General features: G+C 29.4%; 1 protein-coding gene across 1 annotated transcript; it reads right to left on the reverse strand.

Annotated features, from left to right (window-relative positions):
* Positions 1-914: 914 nt before the first annotated feature.
* On the reverse strand, positions 915-9,054 carry LOC136988786 (uncharacterized). The gene is made up of 11 exons (XM_067286748.1): positions 8,223-9,054; positions 4,290-4,339; positions 4,100-4,172; positions 3,832-4,013; positions 3,604-3,762; positions 2,033-2,156; positions 1,691-1,772; positions 1,571-1,613; positions 1,451-1,486; positions 1,199-1,364; positions 915-1,108 (listed from the first exon to the last, which is right to left on the reverse strand). Exons 2-11 carry the CDS (start codon positions 4,329-4,331, stop codon positions 915-917), a joined length of 1,101 nt encoding a protein of 366 aa, XP_067142849.1. The 5' UTR covers positions 4,332-4,339; positions 8,223-9,054.
* Positions 9,055-14,686: the final 5,632 nt, after the last annotated feature.

Consider the following 14,686-nt stretch of genomic DNA (forward strand, 5'->3'; position numbering starts at 1 on the left):
TAGAGGAGCAAATGTTTTCTTAAACGTAACTTGTGTATTAATTCGAATAATATTAAACTTTCAATGTAAGACCGAAATGAAGAATGTTAAAGTTAAAAGAATTCTGTAACTTGTACTATTGTTTGGATTATAAAACGAGGTAATAAGCTAAAATAATCGTAAGTTTACGTCGATTAAGTTATTGCTACTGTTATATTTCGAATCATTTCCGCTCGATATTGAGTATCAAGTAAATATAATTCCATTTTATAGTTCAATAGAGCGTAGAAAATACATAAACACATTCAAATTTTATACACGAAATTACTCGGGCGTAAAAATGTTTATAGGAATTACACTATAAGAGCGAGTATCGAGGCGATTTTATAATAATTTATTACTAAAATATTATTTACATTTTGACAATAAACACCCTTCCAGGACACATTAATTTATTTTTTTAATAAAATATATAAATAAAAATATATAAAATTGTAACAGAGAGATATAAATAATACAATATTTACAAAAGTTTTTTGAAGTTTAAATATCTTTAGTCAACTTTTACAATTGATTTTCAAATTAGAAAAGCAAAATATAATAATAATAATAATAATAATAATAATAATAATAATAAAGTTGTGTTCACACTTAAAAGTCGAACACTTTCATATCTCTTAATTGCATTGTTAAACTTTATTAAAAATACTCACAGAAATCGTGTTTAAATAGTGTAATTGTCTCTTATAATTGGATTATGAATCATAATCGTTTATAAATTATAATACTTTGAAGAAAAATATCAGATTTTTTGCAGTTATTGATCGTAATAACTTCATCTTGTTATACAGTTTTGTAAAAGAAAAATCTTTTTTGCAACACTTTAAATTATTGTGAAAAAGGTGAATATGTGAAAACAATTTGAGAAAAAATAATCACGTATAATCCATGACTCGGTAGGACATTCCAGTTCTTTTCGATATTCTCCTTCTTAGTTCCCGCGTCCTGACACACATACAAATAGTAATGACTAGTGAGACCATGAGAACAGTCAATAGTAATAATACCACTATTACGATCCTAGTCGAGCTGAGACACAGCATATCAGCCTTAAAATGCTGAACTTTAGCTGAAATTATAAAGTTTATTAAGTTATTAAATCGAAGTTTTTCATTGAAAACGTGCTAAATATACTCGGATTTATTTGGAACGTACTCACCGGATTTATTTGGAACGTTTTTTATTAATTCGTTATCATCTATGGCCGGTGCTTTCACTTCCACAGAATTAAATACGTTAAACTCGTTTAAAATGTTATTCCTTCTGTAGAGGACACCCTTGGACGATCTCGAAAACCTGACATTGGCCTTGGTGTTGCACGGTTGCTTAATTAAAATATAAAGATTATTATTATTATTTTTTTATTTTGGAAAATCGAAATTCGATTTAGTAATTTAGGAGGAGGACTTACCAGAGGACAAACGCCGTTACAGATTAAAACTCGACACTGTAAATGAAGGTTATCTTTATCGGGGAATTTAAATGCCGGAAAGGTCGCGTAGACTACTTTCAACCCCGTTCTGCCGTTTACTTTTTCTTGAAGTTCCGGTAAAATAGTGAAGTCCAACGAACATCTGATTTTAAGGTAATTTTTAATGTATAAAAAGTCAAACTAGACCTATAATTAATTGGATACGAGCGAGAAATTTACCCGTTTCTATCAGTTAACTGTTGCTGATTGTCTCTAGAACCATCGTGAGCCAAACAATTAGTTACTTTTGCTACGATTCCCGCTGAAAAAAATAGACTCCATTATAAATATTTTTCTGCTGCAGATGCTTAAATAAATAAATAAAACGTATAGACGTTTAAACATAATATAAAGTTTGACTCGAAGTGTGTTTTCATCAGATTTTCGTTTGAAAGCGTAACAAGCATCTCTGAATACAAAAATTTATTGTTTCGAGAGTTTTTAAACTTTTCTCTTTAAACTAAATAAGAAAAATAATACAACAAAACGTATTATTTAACAAATTCAGAAGCAATAACTTACGTTTCTGTCTTATTTTAATGATCATAGTCACTTCTTCACCCACGTCGACGTGACCCGTAATAATTTTAAGTCCGGGCATTCTTCCTTTCATAATGTCCATCCAATAATCTAATGGTTTGACGATCTGTAATACAAAGCCGGGGTTATTAATTCAAAAATTATTTTTACTTTATTACATATTTCAAAATTTCAACGCTAGATGGCGACACGTATTGTCCGATTATATTTTTCGACGTATAATGGCACATTCCTCCCCCGAAATTTATCAAAAAATATAATGTAATGTTAACGTTTAATTCCGGAAATCACGTAAATGTTTTTAAAATTAATTATTTTAAATGAATTTTATGCATTATTTATTCGTAATCCTTTATACTGACGCGATGAAGTCTTCATCTTCGATGGCAGTCGATTATGTAATTACGTTCTTTCAATTTGCAACGATAAATTCACATTATTTCTTCTTATTATAATAAATTTTCCGATGTTTGAAGGTCACACGCAAACGACGAACCAGTATCTAATTGCGACTGCATCGTTTAGATGTGACTTAGATATTATTTATTTAGTAATTTCTAATATGAAAACAAAGCTACGTTAACGATGATCGAGAGATGAATCATCATCATTTAGTCGTGGTTCCTGCTACAATCAAGCAGAACAGGCGAAACGAGTTTGCAGTTTCTCGTGTTTTAAGGTTAGATTTCCAGGCGTAAATACATTTCGGTATAAACTCGTTAGTTTAAGTCTTAAATATTTTTTATATACAGTATTAATCTTATTGAATAACAATATTTAGAATAAACGTTGAAATTCTGATTAATAATCTGAATCTTAATCGAATACTACTTCGTAATAAGAACGTTAATTAAGATCCGTACCGTAGCTTTAATCAAATACCTGTACCGCAAAAATAAATCTCAATTACTGCGGTACTGCAATAAGAAACCTTAATTAATGTTTCTCATTTTGTGGTATTTTTGGCAAAGTTGCAATTTCATCGATATTTAAATGTTTTAAAGGGGTACTTCTGAATCGCCACTGATCGAGTACAGTTAGAATTAAACTAAATACGATGAAGTTTGAAGCATCATCGTGCCTATTAAAACCATATTTCTGCAATACTTAAAATGCTAACAGTTACATAATACAGCTTCTGTAATCTTGAATGGAATACTTTTGTAATCCGAAGTGTTGATGTTACCAGGACAATGGGAGCTGCCGTCTTTATTCAAGCGTTAAGGTTTTATTTATACTTTAATTTTCGTACTATTTTTTAAACTGTGGTTTGAAATAAATCTATTGAATCTATACATTCAGTCGCTTTAACTGAATTTGTATAAATATATACACATATAGAAAATAAACTAATTAAAAATAGAATTAATAGTTCATACTGAAATCGACTCTAAGTCAATTAAAATAAATAAATAAAATAGTAGGGCATACAGCAATTTACTTTTTAACAAATAATTTTTTTTTAATTCAAATATTTGACAAATGCTGAGCTATTATTTAAGTAACCTTTATTCTGAAATTTAAATTTACAGCTTTTATTATTATTTGCTTACCTCTGATGGTTTAGCTTCTTTAGGTAATTGTTTACCTGTAGCGGTGGTAACCACAATCTCCCTAGGCGTGCATCTTACAGCCACATGCTCATCTGTAGCCAGCTGTACTTGCCTATCGTGCTGGATGTATAGGAGCACTTCGTAAACTAAACTGCCGTCCTGAAACGGTATCAATGTAAAAAAATCTTACGTATTCTTAAAACACAGGTATATGTTAAGTTTTCCAACCTCATTTTCGGTTATTTTTGTACCACATTCATCGATTCCTATAGTGATTCTAAGTTCTCGAGAACCGCTTCCTGTTTCTCGACATTCCATCGGATACCCCTTAGCATATACAGTACCGTAAAACGGCTCCTCCATGACCAATAAGGTCATGAGCGATCTCCTGCTGCAAGCGTTATGAATTGCTAGAAAAAAAAGTATATTAAATTATACCCGCTAGATATATATTTGCAATTAGAAATTATTATCCTAACAAGTAAATTATACTCACAGATAAGTTTATTTCCACCGGGTTTGGTAAAATGATTACCAGAAGACGGTGCCACACTTTCGAGAAGCGAAATCTGAAATTATATTATGCACGCGGACTAATTTTCATGAAATTCTATTACAACACGGAACTAAGCAAAATTAATGATAATTGACAAGATTATTTTGAATAATAATGATAATAAACTCACCTGATGAACGATTGCGGTTATCAAAATAAAATACTTCATCATTGTTTTACCTTGAAAAAGAATTTCAATTCTATGACTCGACTTATTACAATTTCAAAATATTTTATAAATTATGAATTATTATAAATATATGTTTACGTAACTATTATGCCTACCTATTAACAGAATATAAACTTAAAAATATATTAAATTATTTTACATATTTTCTCTTGTATAAAATGTAGGAATCCGTTTAAATGATAGATATTGTAAGGAATTTTAAATTTTTCTTTATTTTTTCCACAAAAGCTGTGGTTATTCGTTTGTAAAGCCAGTTAAATTATATATATTTAGCCTAACAAAACACCAGATTCAGAATGTGGTCGACTTAAATATACCGTATATTATCGCCAAGACCTATGCTTATGTAAATATTCTGGGTTTTATAAATGTTAAATAAAACTGAACAAATATCGCATATAATTTCCACATTTTTTCTTCTTAAAAGGAACAAAACAGTTCTGCTAATATTAAAAAGAGAGAAAGAAAATGTCAATATTAATCTTTACATATTTATATACAAATGAATAATTAAAAGTTAGAAAAATGATTTTTTTTTTCTATATCGTTCATTGGAAGCGAGCAGGAAAATGCGTACGGAAAGTATTAATGACGGAGGGTATCCATGACAACCGTATCGAGCCAGATGCTCTACGGAGGACAATGACCCTTTCGGAATTAAAAGTAAGTTTTTTCCTTCCGAATTCCGTTCTTGCGCAGCCTTCTACTGACCGTGACCCGAGATCGAAGAGAGGGAAGAAGATACCAAAAGAACGGGATGAGATGGAAATATCCAGCGCAGCAGGAAACTTGAAAGAAAGAGTTAAAGTTCTTCCCGAGTGTATGACGTCATGGTCGAGGTGAATCTTAAAGAAATGTCGTGTTATTCGTAGGTGCTATCTCGTTCCCTTTTATCGCTCCAAAAATCACGTCTGAACTTTACGTAGAAACAGAGGGATACAGACCCGCTTTTCTAGAAAATTGCCCAAGAAGGATTTTTAGATGACACCGAGGATAATTAGCGAAAATACTTCATTGTTATGTTTTCTCCTTCCAAAATAATCATCGAAATTTCTATTTGAAAATGTATAACCTTAGCTTAAATCAATTTAAAAATAAATCTTATAAAGAATATCAATAAATGTAATAACAATTTCAAAAAGAAAAAAAAACATATCAATATTAATCGTCATACGATATTATTGCTTAAATAAGTCGATTTATAAATTATTTAGATTAAAATGTTTTATAAAAGTGACTAAATTACATTTAAAACTTTCTAAATTCACCACGTTTATATTATAACAAGTTCATATTTCTATATTATTCAGTATACTAAAATATATACAGTCGAATCTCCAATAAAATACACCTGTAAACGACGGACAATATTTATAGAATAACCTCCGAACAACGGCCGTTTTTATGTTCCTATCAGTGGCCGCTGTTCGGAAGTTTGACTATATTTATAAATTAAACGAGGAGAATAAACAGGATAAATAAATAAATGCGTTAGTAATTAAGTATAGAGTGTAGAAACAAATTTTATTTAATTACACCAGTCTTGAAAACTTTACAGGTTAGGAAATAATATTAAAAAATTTAATTATTATTTAATTTTTATATTTTATTAAAGTGCCGGTAACATTTTTACGAGTGTATAAGCAATATAAATCATAATAAAAGTTCATAACATAGCATAATTGTCTTAATTTTCAATCCATTAAAAGTCATTATCTGGTGATAATTTAGTCAGGGGTAATAATATAGTTATTTTAAATGATGTATCTTCACCCCCCCTTAATGAGAAAAGTAAACAGAAAATAAATGACGACAAAATGAATGGTCGATTATAAATGCTTGAGTAAATAATAGACGATAAAACCTTACTAATTTATCATTTATATTTTAAATTCTAATCATGAAACAATCATCCTCTGTATTATATTTAACACGAATTGAGGATCATAATTCATTGTATTATATCAGACTTTATTTCTATTTTTTTTTTCTTATTTTAAATTATTATTTTTTAATCACGATAAACGATCAAAATTTTACTCCATTATTAAAGAAGATTTAATCTATTAATTTGTATTTTTCTACGTTTTGCGAATAAGCGATTTGCATCTCAATAATTATAGCTTAAATAATAAATATATACTAGAATATTTAGACAATTCAGTTTTATAATATAAAATATATGAAAGTGCTTCAAATCACAATCGGAACGAATTATTTCCCATTAAATAATTCATTTATTTACAGAGGTGAAGAGTGGAAGAAGACAATAAAACGCCGAGCAAAATATGAAAGCGTAGAGACAAAGAATTTATTATGAAAATGTCATCAAGCAACGCATGACGACCATTTTAAGATTACGAGCATAAGATTCTCGTGCTGGAAACGTATGAAAACTCTTCATTCACCCTTCACTTCCGTATTAATTTCCCCCCTCCGAAGATTCGTGATTTCACCAGAGAAACTTTTTTCCCTTCTTTTTTTCATTACAAAATCATTTGGCGTAAAATTATAAAATTTCGTGTGAAATTTTAACATTTTTTAAATTCAAATTACTAAGAAAAAAGACAGGGAATCTTTCAAATTTTTTTAAGTATTTAATCTTTCTGGATGCGCACGATAATTAATGCAATGTACTTTATAATGGTTGGGTTAAGGTTGCGCCCGAGGCATGTCTGTTTTAACGAGAAGGCATCAATTATGTAGATTAAGAGAGTAGATAAGGCAATATGGCACAGCAATGATGTATGAGAGCTGGCAAAGATAAATACGTAGCATGAAATTGAGATGAAACAAAATAATGATAGACTAGTCTAACAGTTCTCTTTCTTTAGTTTTTTCATCCAATAAAACTCTCAAAGCTAATGTTATTTCCTGCAGTAAATCTTATATAAGTGATTTAGCAGAATGTATCTTCCATATATTTCATTTAGAGCCGATAAATAATGTTTATTAACACGTTTAAAGGGAAATATATCGTTTAATATCGGATTAAAAATGTATAATTGTTCGAAAGTTGGATTATTTTTCAACCAATTCTTATCTTTTAAATCCTTTTAGAATATTTAAAAAATTATGTCTTTTTTAAATCAAGCAGAAATTACTTTTAAAAGACTTGTATAATTATAATTAAAAATTATATTTTAAATCTATAATGCAGTACTTTTGTTATCACTTATAATTTATGTAATAATTCCTTTAATTAAAAGGTTATAATGAAATTAATTAAAAATAACGTTTTTATATGAAATTTTTATAAAAATAAAATTATAAATGACTAAATAAATAAATAAATATAATTTTGTAGGCCCTAATCTTAAAATATTTAATTAAATCTTTTAAAAAAATAAAGGTTTACCTAATATATATTTCGCACATTTTCATTTAAAATGATTTATTAACTATTGATAGTTTCTCCTTGATTAAATAAATTCGTAATTAAATATTGAAATCAAATTTAATTGAAATATTCGAAATATTTAATATTGTTTAAATGAAAGATACGAAAGTTACGTATATCGGTAGATGAGATTTGTCGGATATTTCAAGTTCATTAATTATATTACCTGGAATAGGCGTCATGCTTTATAAATATGTCAATGCCTGTTATTTCATCAATGAGAAAAATTCCGATCATTACAAAGACAGAAAATAAAAATTTATCACGCAATAAATGAATATTTAGTTTTTGTGTTTCGCGTATAAAAGCCTTTTTATATTTTATTTATTTATAATAAAAATTGGCGCATCTCTAATATTTTTTGTTTTCAAAATATTAAGGACATAAATATATAATTTAGGAAAAATTAGATATAATTTATAAATAGACATTTTAATATTAATTATTAAACGATAGGAAAAAGGAATGCTTACTCTTACTACAGGAGATATTGGCATCAGTCAGTGCGTTTTAAGAGATGTCATGTCGAAGGGTTAGTGAAAGGCAGCTCTCTCTTAGTCTCTTCTCTTTGAGGGAAAGTTTCCGTCTGGAAAGCTGCGATAAACTTGTTCTGCATCTACTACGAACGACCTGTCTATACTTCCGCATTGTGTAACCTTGGCCTTGTCACAGTTAAGCTGTTCTGATGCTTTGATTATGCCTCTTCAGTTATGCATCGTACCCTTAAGGTGAGACTAAAAATATTGCCCAGACGGACACACACGTATTATACGAATTTTACACGAAAACGCTCAATGTCAATTAATATAAAGTTCGGAACTGACATTCACGCAACTGGCTCTTTATCTGTCCACTTAAAGGAAGTTGATATCTTTATCTCGATCTACATCTGATCCCAGGCCAATGTATGAAGTGGTTCATTACACCTCTACCGATATCGTTCGAAACTCGTTCGTAAATACACAAAAAGCAATGTCTCGATAATTATCTCCCCATCTTTTAAAGGTAGCAATAGCGTATAATTAAGCCAGTTCGTTACGTGCGAAAGTAATTGGATGCCTACCAACAGCTTACAATTAACTTGATTAATACACAAATGGAAATGTGTGCTTTTCCTCAGGAAGAAAGGGAGACGTCGATAAAGTCATTTTCAGTCGATAGGTTGTAAGGTCGAGTGATTATAGGGTCAGAACAGTCACACACCCGAAAACGACCTCTTCGGTTTGGGAAAAACAAAAGACTTTTACCGTTACGACGAATTCGACCGACCGTGACGATAAATTACGTTCGGAATTAAATAGCTGCACTTGTGTGTTGACGTTTCGATTGAAGGATTCGAAAACAAATGCTGCCAATACGACATTTATAAAATGCTGTATCGACGTTTCATTTTACAAAACATTTATAAAACGTGTAGACGGTTATATTCTTCTATAAATGTTCTCGAAAATATATTAGAATCTACCCGATTTCTTGGGAGCTACACTCGTTAATTTGAAGGAAATGAATCGATGCATCTCTTACCCCCATCACAATGGCTCGTTTATGTTTTCTAACTATAACTGTATTTTCTAAGGTGAAAACAATTTCGAAGAAAAAAAGAATCGATTCATATTTTTAACAACGATTAAAAGTATTTTTAGAGCGTTAGTTCTGAATGTGGAGCCTGGCTCGGATATATATAAAACATAATGCACAATTGTTTAATACCTTATTTAAACAATAATTATTGTTTAAACTTAAATAAGACTTAACAAATTTACGGATAAATGAATGTATTAAAAGAAACTTCTGACTCAGACATTCTTATTAAGGGCTTCCTTCAATTAACACGTTTAACATGAAATCAAACGTAACACTGTGTTACGGTAGTAAGGTCACATTCGCTATAAGCATCCTCTGGAAATAAACCTCCAGGCTTTGTTTGTTTTTCTAAAAATTTCCATTTCCTACTTTCGTTCGAAACTGGTATTTATCTATCTTTAAAAAATAATCCGATTCGAGAATATTCTTTAATGTATCCACCCGAATAATTAAGGAAGGAATAAGCTTACGATTATTCAATAATGTACTGTACGTACTTGTGGTGTACGCTCATTTTCATCTTTTTACGCTTCAATAAAATAAAAATCTTTATATAGAGATATATTTCAAAATGAAATGCTTCCATCCATCTCCACTCATTTGAAAATTTGTCAGAGTATTATTATTAATTCTTTAACACGAAGTATCATACTTGAAAAATGATTTGTGTATAATTATTTAAATTGTTAAACGAGTACAAGTGTTAATTTACGGAGTTAAATGAAAGCGACTCGGGGTCATTCAACTTTTTTCTTTGGTCAAGAACGAAGATCGTTGGCAGAACAGGTTACATCAGTTCGATCCTGTTTATCTCAGCCACTGAATGTGCGTGCTTGGAATATGATATTGTGTTCCATATACTATTTTTCCAGACGCTCAATAGCCTTAGTTAAACCAAAAAATTCAAAAATTGTTAAATGACGGGGTCATATCTTTTAAGCGAATTACGTGAGGCGTTACACTTTAACACCTTCTCGTTTATCTCCGAAAAAGAAAAATATGTGCAAAAATTATGTAGCTAGATTATATATTCTTTTATTTTCTTATTTCGAGTGGAAACCGGATGAAATTCCCAATGAATAAATATATTTTCGTCTTACTTGTTAGCAATATTTCATTTCGTATGAAGACGTGAAGAGAAACTACTAAATAAATATGAGATTTTTGAAGGAATACATTGCGATAAACTACGCTTTGCATTTAAATTTCTAAAAAATGGCTATCGTCTCTAAAATGTTAGGAAATAATAATAAATTCATTTTCTTTTCAGTTAGTTATTACGTTAGGTAGGTATATCTAATCGGTTAATCATGGTTTAAAAGTGTTCACCTATTTAATAGGGGAATCTTTTTAAATAAATTTAAGCAAACAGCTACCTCGAGTGTTTTTTTTAACCCTTTTCTAATTGTGGCGCAATCAAATTGATCATTTTTTTCTTCTAACATCCCTACTTCTTTATCACTGCAGACTTTTAATCACTTTTAGTTACTGTCTTTATCACCTGTAGTCTGTGGCAGACCTACATTTTTGGTACCCTAAAACTTGAACTGTTATGGGGAGTTTTTCGCCCCTGATTTTCAGGCTGTACCTAAAGACAGAACATTAACGAAAGATTAAGAGAATTCGGCTGCCAAAATCTGGGCTGTAAATAAATTCTGCTGCTGGATGTTCGGGTATACAAGCCCTGGAGAAAACGTTAAAATTTGGCCATTTACGGGGACATTTTGAACTTATATGAAATGGGTATTAGAGCATATTCAAAGATTGACATTAAGTACTTCAACCGATGATTCTATTACCAAAAAGGCCTTATTTTAATAAACGTTTAAAACAATTTAATTGATTTCATTCACTCAAAAGCTTCACTCATTAAAATAAAGTTGCTTCACGGCCAAACCGGGATTAGAGACTCGGAAGTTCAGCTTCATTAGTTTCATAATATTAATAGATCCGCCACTGCTACTTTTAGCCATACATGTAAGAAGTGTCCAGCACTATGGCACACTCAGATATTTTGCGTTTTTTAAAAATGTTATTTATTATACGAGTACAATAAGCTGATTCTTCTCTATTGTTTTATGTATTTATTTTTAAATTAAACTACAAGGTTAATAATGCATTATGAAATAATTTTATGAATAAAGATACGATTCAGCATTTATATTGAATTTAACAGTTCAGATATGTGTTTATAATACAAATTTAAATGGCTTGGGGGTATTTTCTAATTCTCTTCTACCTTAGTGACTGTCAGTTGTCAGCGAACACTGAAGAATGCGAACAAGATTTCAACTATGATACTGAATACTTAGGTCAAAGAGAATAAAAAATGTTAAATGGATATTAAATATAAAAATTAATTATTAATAAAATTAAAATTATTTTTTACAACGATTAATTCTAAGCGTTTGATTAGAATTTCGTACTTAATTTCTGTATGGAATAAAATAGCATCTACATTTTAATAATGGTAACACAATGCAAGAAAAATTTTGAAAAAATTAATTTATTCAGCATAATAAATTATTAATATTGTTTTTAATTTCTTTAAAGCATTGTCAACGAGCAATTACTTATTGTGACATCGTCACAATGCCGGGCTGCAATTTTAAATCATATTTTAATTTAAAAACCACGTGACTTCCGGTCCAGACGGGAAGTTCGTACATAGTTAATCGGAGTCTCCAACCCCTAAGCTTTCCATATATGGTCTCGTATTTCATCTATCAGCCCAGTAATATAACGTCCGGTCTCGTATAATAAACTGAGAACTGTACAGGCCTAAATAAGTTATATATAAATATCTAGGGCCAGATTTTCACATAAGCAAAATAACCTTCTGCTTAGGGTCTCGCTTTACGAATCTGTATTTAAAGCACACATTGTTTGGTTGGGGGAAAGACGTGTTATAAGTTATAGTTTAGGGCCGCACACGTCTAATTCCAGCCTTGAATATAACAAATTTTTAATAAAAATTTTTAAAATTAATTGACGAGGTAATAAAAGACAATTTAACCTGGTATTTCTTTTTCTTATAAATTTTTTTTTTTTTTTAAATTTTCTAGCATGTGATAATGAAAATAGGCTACATAAACGGTATTATGTTACAATTTTTAACTTGAAATTCTTTCTGGTCAAACTGCTTTTTTCTAATTTAAGTTATTGTTTGTTGTGCATTAAGTGTAAAGATAGAAAAAATTATCAAAAATCGCATCATAATCGAGTTACAGAGCAAAAAACTTAACGTATTATTCCCGTTTGATATTTACTATGCATATTAAAGTATCATTAAAGTATATACTTTCAAACCTTAAAAACAAAAAATACAGTATTTTTGTTCTAACAGTCGATGGTCAGATCCTCTAGAATTTCCAATAAATTTATTATAATCATCCACTAATAAAATATGCACATATATAACTTTTATAGATGCAAACAAACACGTATCGATTGAAATAAAGTGGACGTGCTTATAAAGTTGTGAGGTAACATCTTTAAGGACATTAAATGTTCTGCTTGAAGTGTCAGTAGAGAGAAGACGTTTTCACTTTTTAACTCTGTTGTAACGATTAAAAAAACTTCTATGTTTGAATTAGAAAAACTTAAAAGTTGGAGGTTAAACATTTAACCCCCTTTTCATATTCTATACTATTACCTTACCTTTCTATTACCTTCTATACTTTACCTTCTATACTATACTATACTATTACTATTTCTATTACTATACTATTACTATACTATTACTATACTATACTATACTATTCTATTCTATACTATACTATTACCTTCTATACTTTACCTATTACCTTAAACGTAATGCCATAAATAATATGTTTTTAAAAATTTCTTAAGCCAAAAATTATGGAAGATAATGTAAGGCAGTAACATTAACAAAGTCAATTGTTATTGTTTTTTTATATAAATGTTAAGTACGTAATTTTGGGTAAACAATTTACTGAAAATCGCATGATCTTTTTAGAGGAAAATAACAGGTAATATCTTTTGATAAACTCTTTAAGAAAAGGAAAAAATGAAAATAAATACGGTATTATTTAAAGGCCGATAACGACTCGCCAGATTTAACAATAAACTTCATAAATTATAACACACTTCCGACGATAACAAAAAATACATTAACAAGAAATTAACAAAGGGAAGTTGAAAAACAGCGAGTACTTTCAACCCTGTACGGCAGACTTTTTCTTGCGAGAGGCCTCTTTTGTACAGATTTTTTAAAATGGAACAAAGCATTGGAAATTTTTTAAAATTTCTTTTGTTAATTTCTTGCTAATATATAGTTTTTGTGTCGTCGAGAGTGTTTTACGTAGGATTATCGTCCATTGTTATTGGAAACAAAAATCCTTAAAAAGTTCTAGTATTATAGAAGAAAATTCTAGTAATAAATTTCATTTAATTAGTCAAAATTTATTCTTAACACCAAACAATTTGGCGCCTTTCCATCATAAAAAAAATTCTTTTTTATCACCTTTATAAATGATAGCAAATTCAATATGATGCATTTAATAATAATAATAATAATGAAAATGTCGAAAGTTTCAGTTTCCGGTGTTTAATTATCCTAAAATTCAATCAATTTTATCGTTTTAAATTAATTTTTTCTTTCTCTATAATAATGTTTGCGTTCTTTTCTTTTTAAAATAGTGGATTCATTAATTTAATTCTAAATCACGACTGTCTTTTCCGGCTTTAGCTCATTATTAAAAAAACAATAGGTGGTATCACGTGACTGAATTTTTCACAACAGAATCATTTTGTTGGGTTAAGTTAAGCTATTTAGATGAAATATCAGAGGTGTAGATAACATCTCAAAGCTGGTCAAATCGTGCTCGGAGTATTTCAAAAATCATATTCTTCTGCTACATTATTGTTAATTAAGGAAGAAACAAAAAATTTATTACTCGTAAAAGTTAATCAGTTAAATGTTTCGGATACAATTACAAAAATGAAGAGAATCTGAAGGACCAGGACTCGAACCGAGTTGAATCCTTAAAAGTTTACGTAGGAATATGTTTGGCTCCAACCCTCTTCATCCGGTTTCTTCCTAAAAGTTTGTCCAAACTCATAACAGGCTCGCAAGGAAGGAGAAAGAGTTAAAAATCTTATTAATTAATATTTATTTTACTAATACGGTATTATCTAATTAAAATACAGTATGTCAAACACTCGACATTTTTGATATAAATAAACAATATTATTTTTTGCGATAAGGAAAGATTATGTTCTTTGTACTTTTTTAAAGAATACTTCCTGCAACATCACTAGTACTTTGTATTGTATTTATCTTTTAATCTACTTTGAAACATCTTGCACTTTTACAAATCAAATGTGAATC

This window comes from Centruroides vittatus, unplaced genomic scaffold (assembly GCF_030686945.1).
Source record: "Centruroides vittatus isolate TY-2023 unplaced genomic scaffold, ASM3068694v2 scaffold_386, whole genome shotgun sequence".
NCBI lineage: Eukaryota > Metazoa > Arthropoda > Arachnida > Scorpiones > Buthidae > Centruroides > Centruroides vittatus.

Excerpts from the sequence above, each read along its gene's own strand:
- LOC136988786 (XM_067286748.1), bottom strand. The coding sequence starts at position 4,331 with ATGATGAAGTATTTTATTTTGATAACCGCAATCGTTCATCAG. Across the intron at positions 2,157-3,603 it reads AAGAAGCTAAACCATCAGAG|ATCGTCAAACCATTAGATTA; the intron begins GTAAGCAAATAA and ends TTTGTATTACAG. Across the intron at positions 1,487-1,570 it reads TACCGGAACTTCAAGAAAAA|TGTCGAGTTTTAATCTGTAA; the intron begins GTAAACGGCAGA and ends CTTCATTTACAG.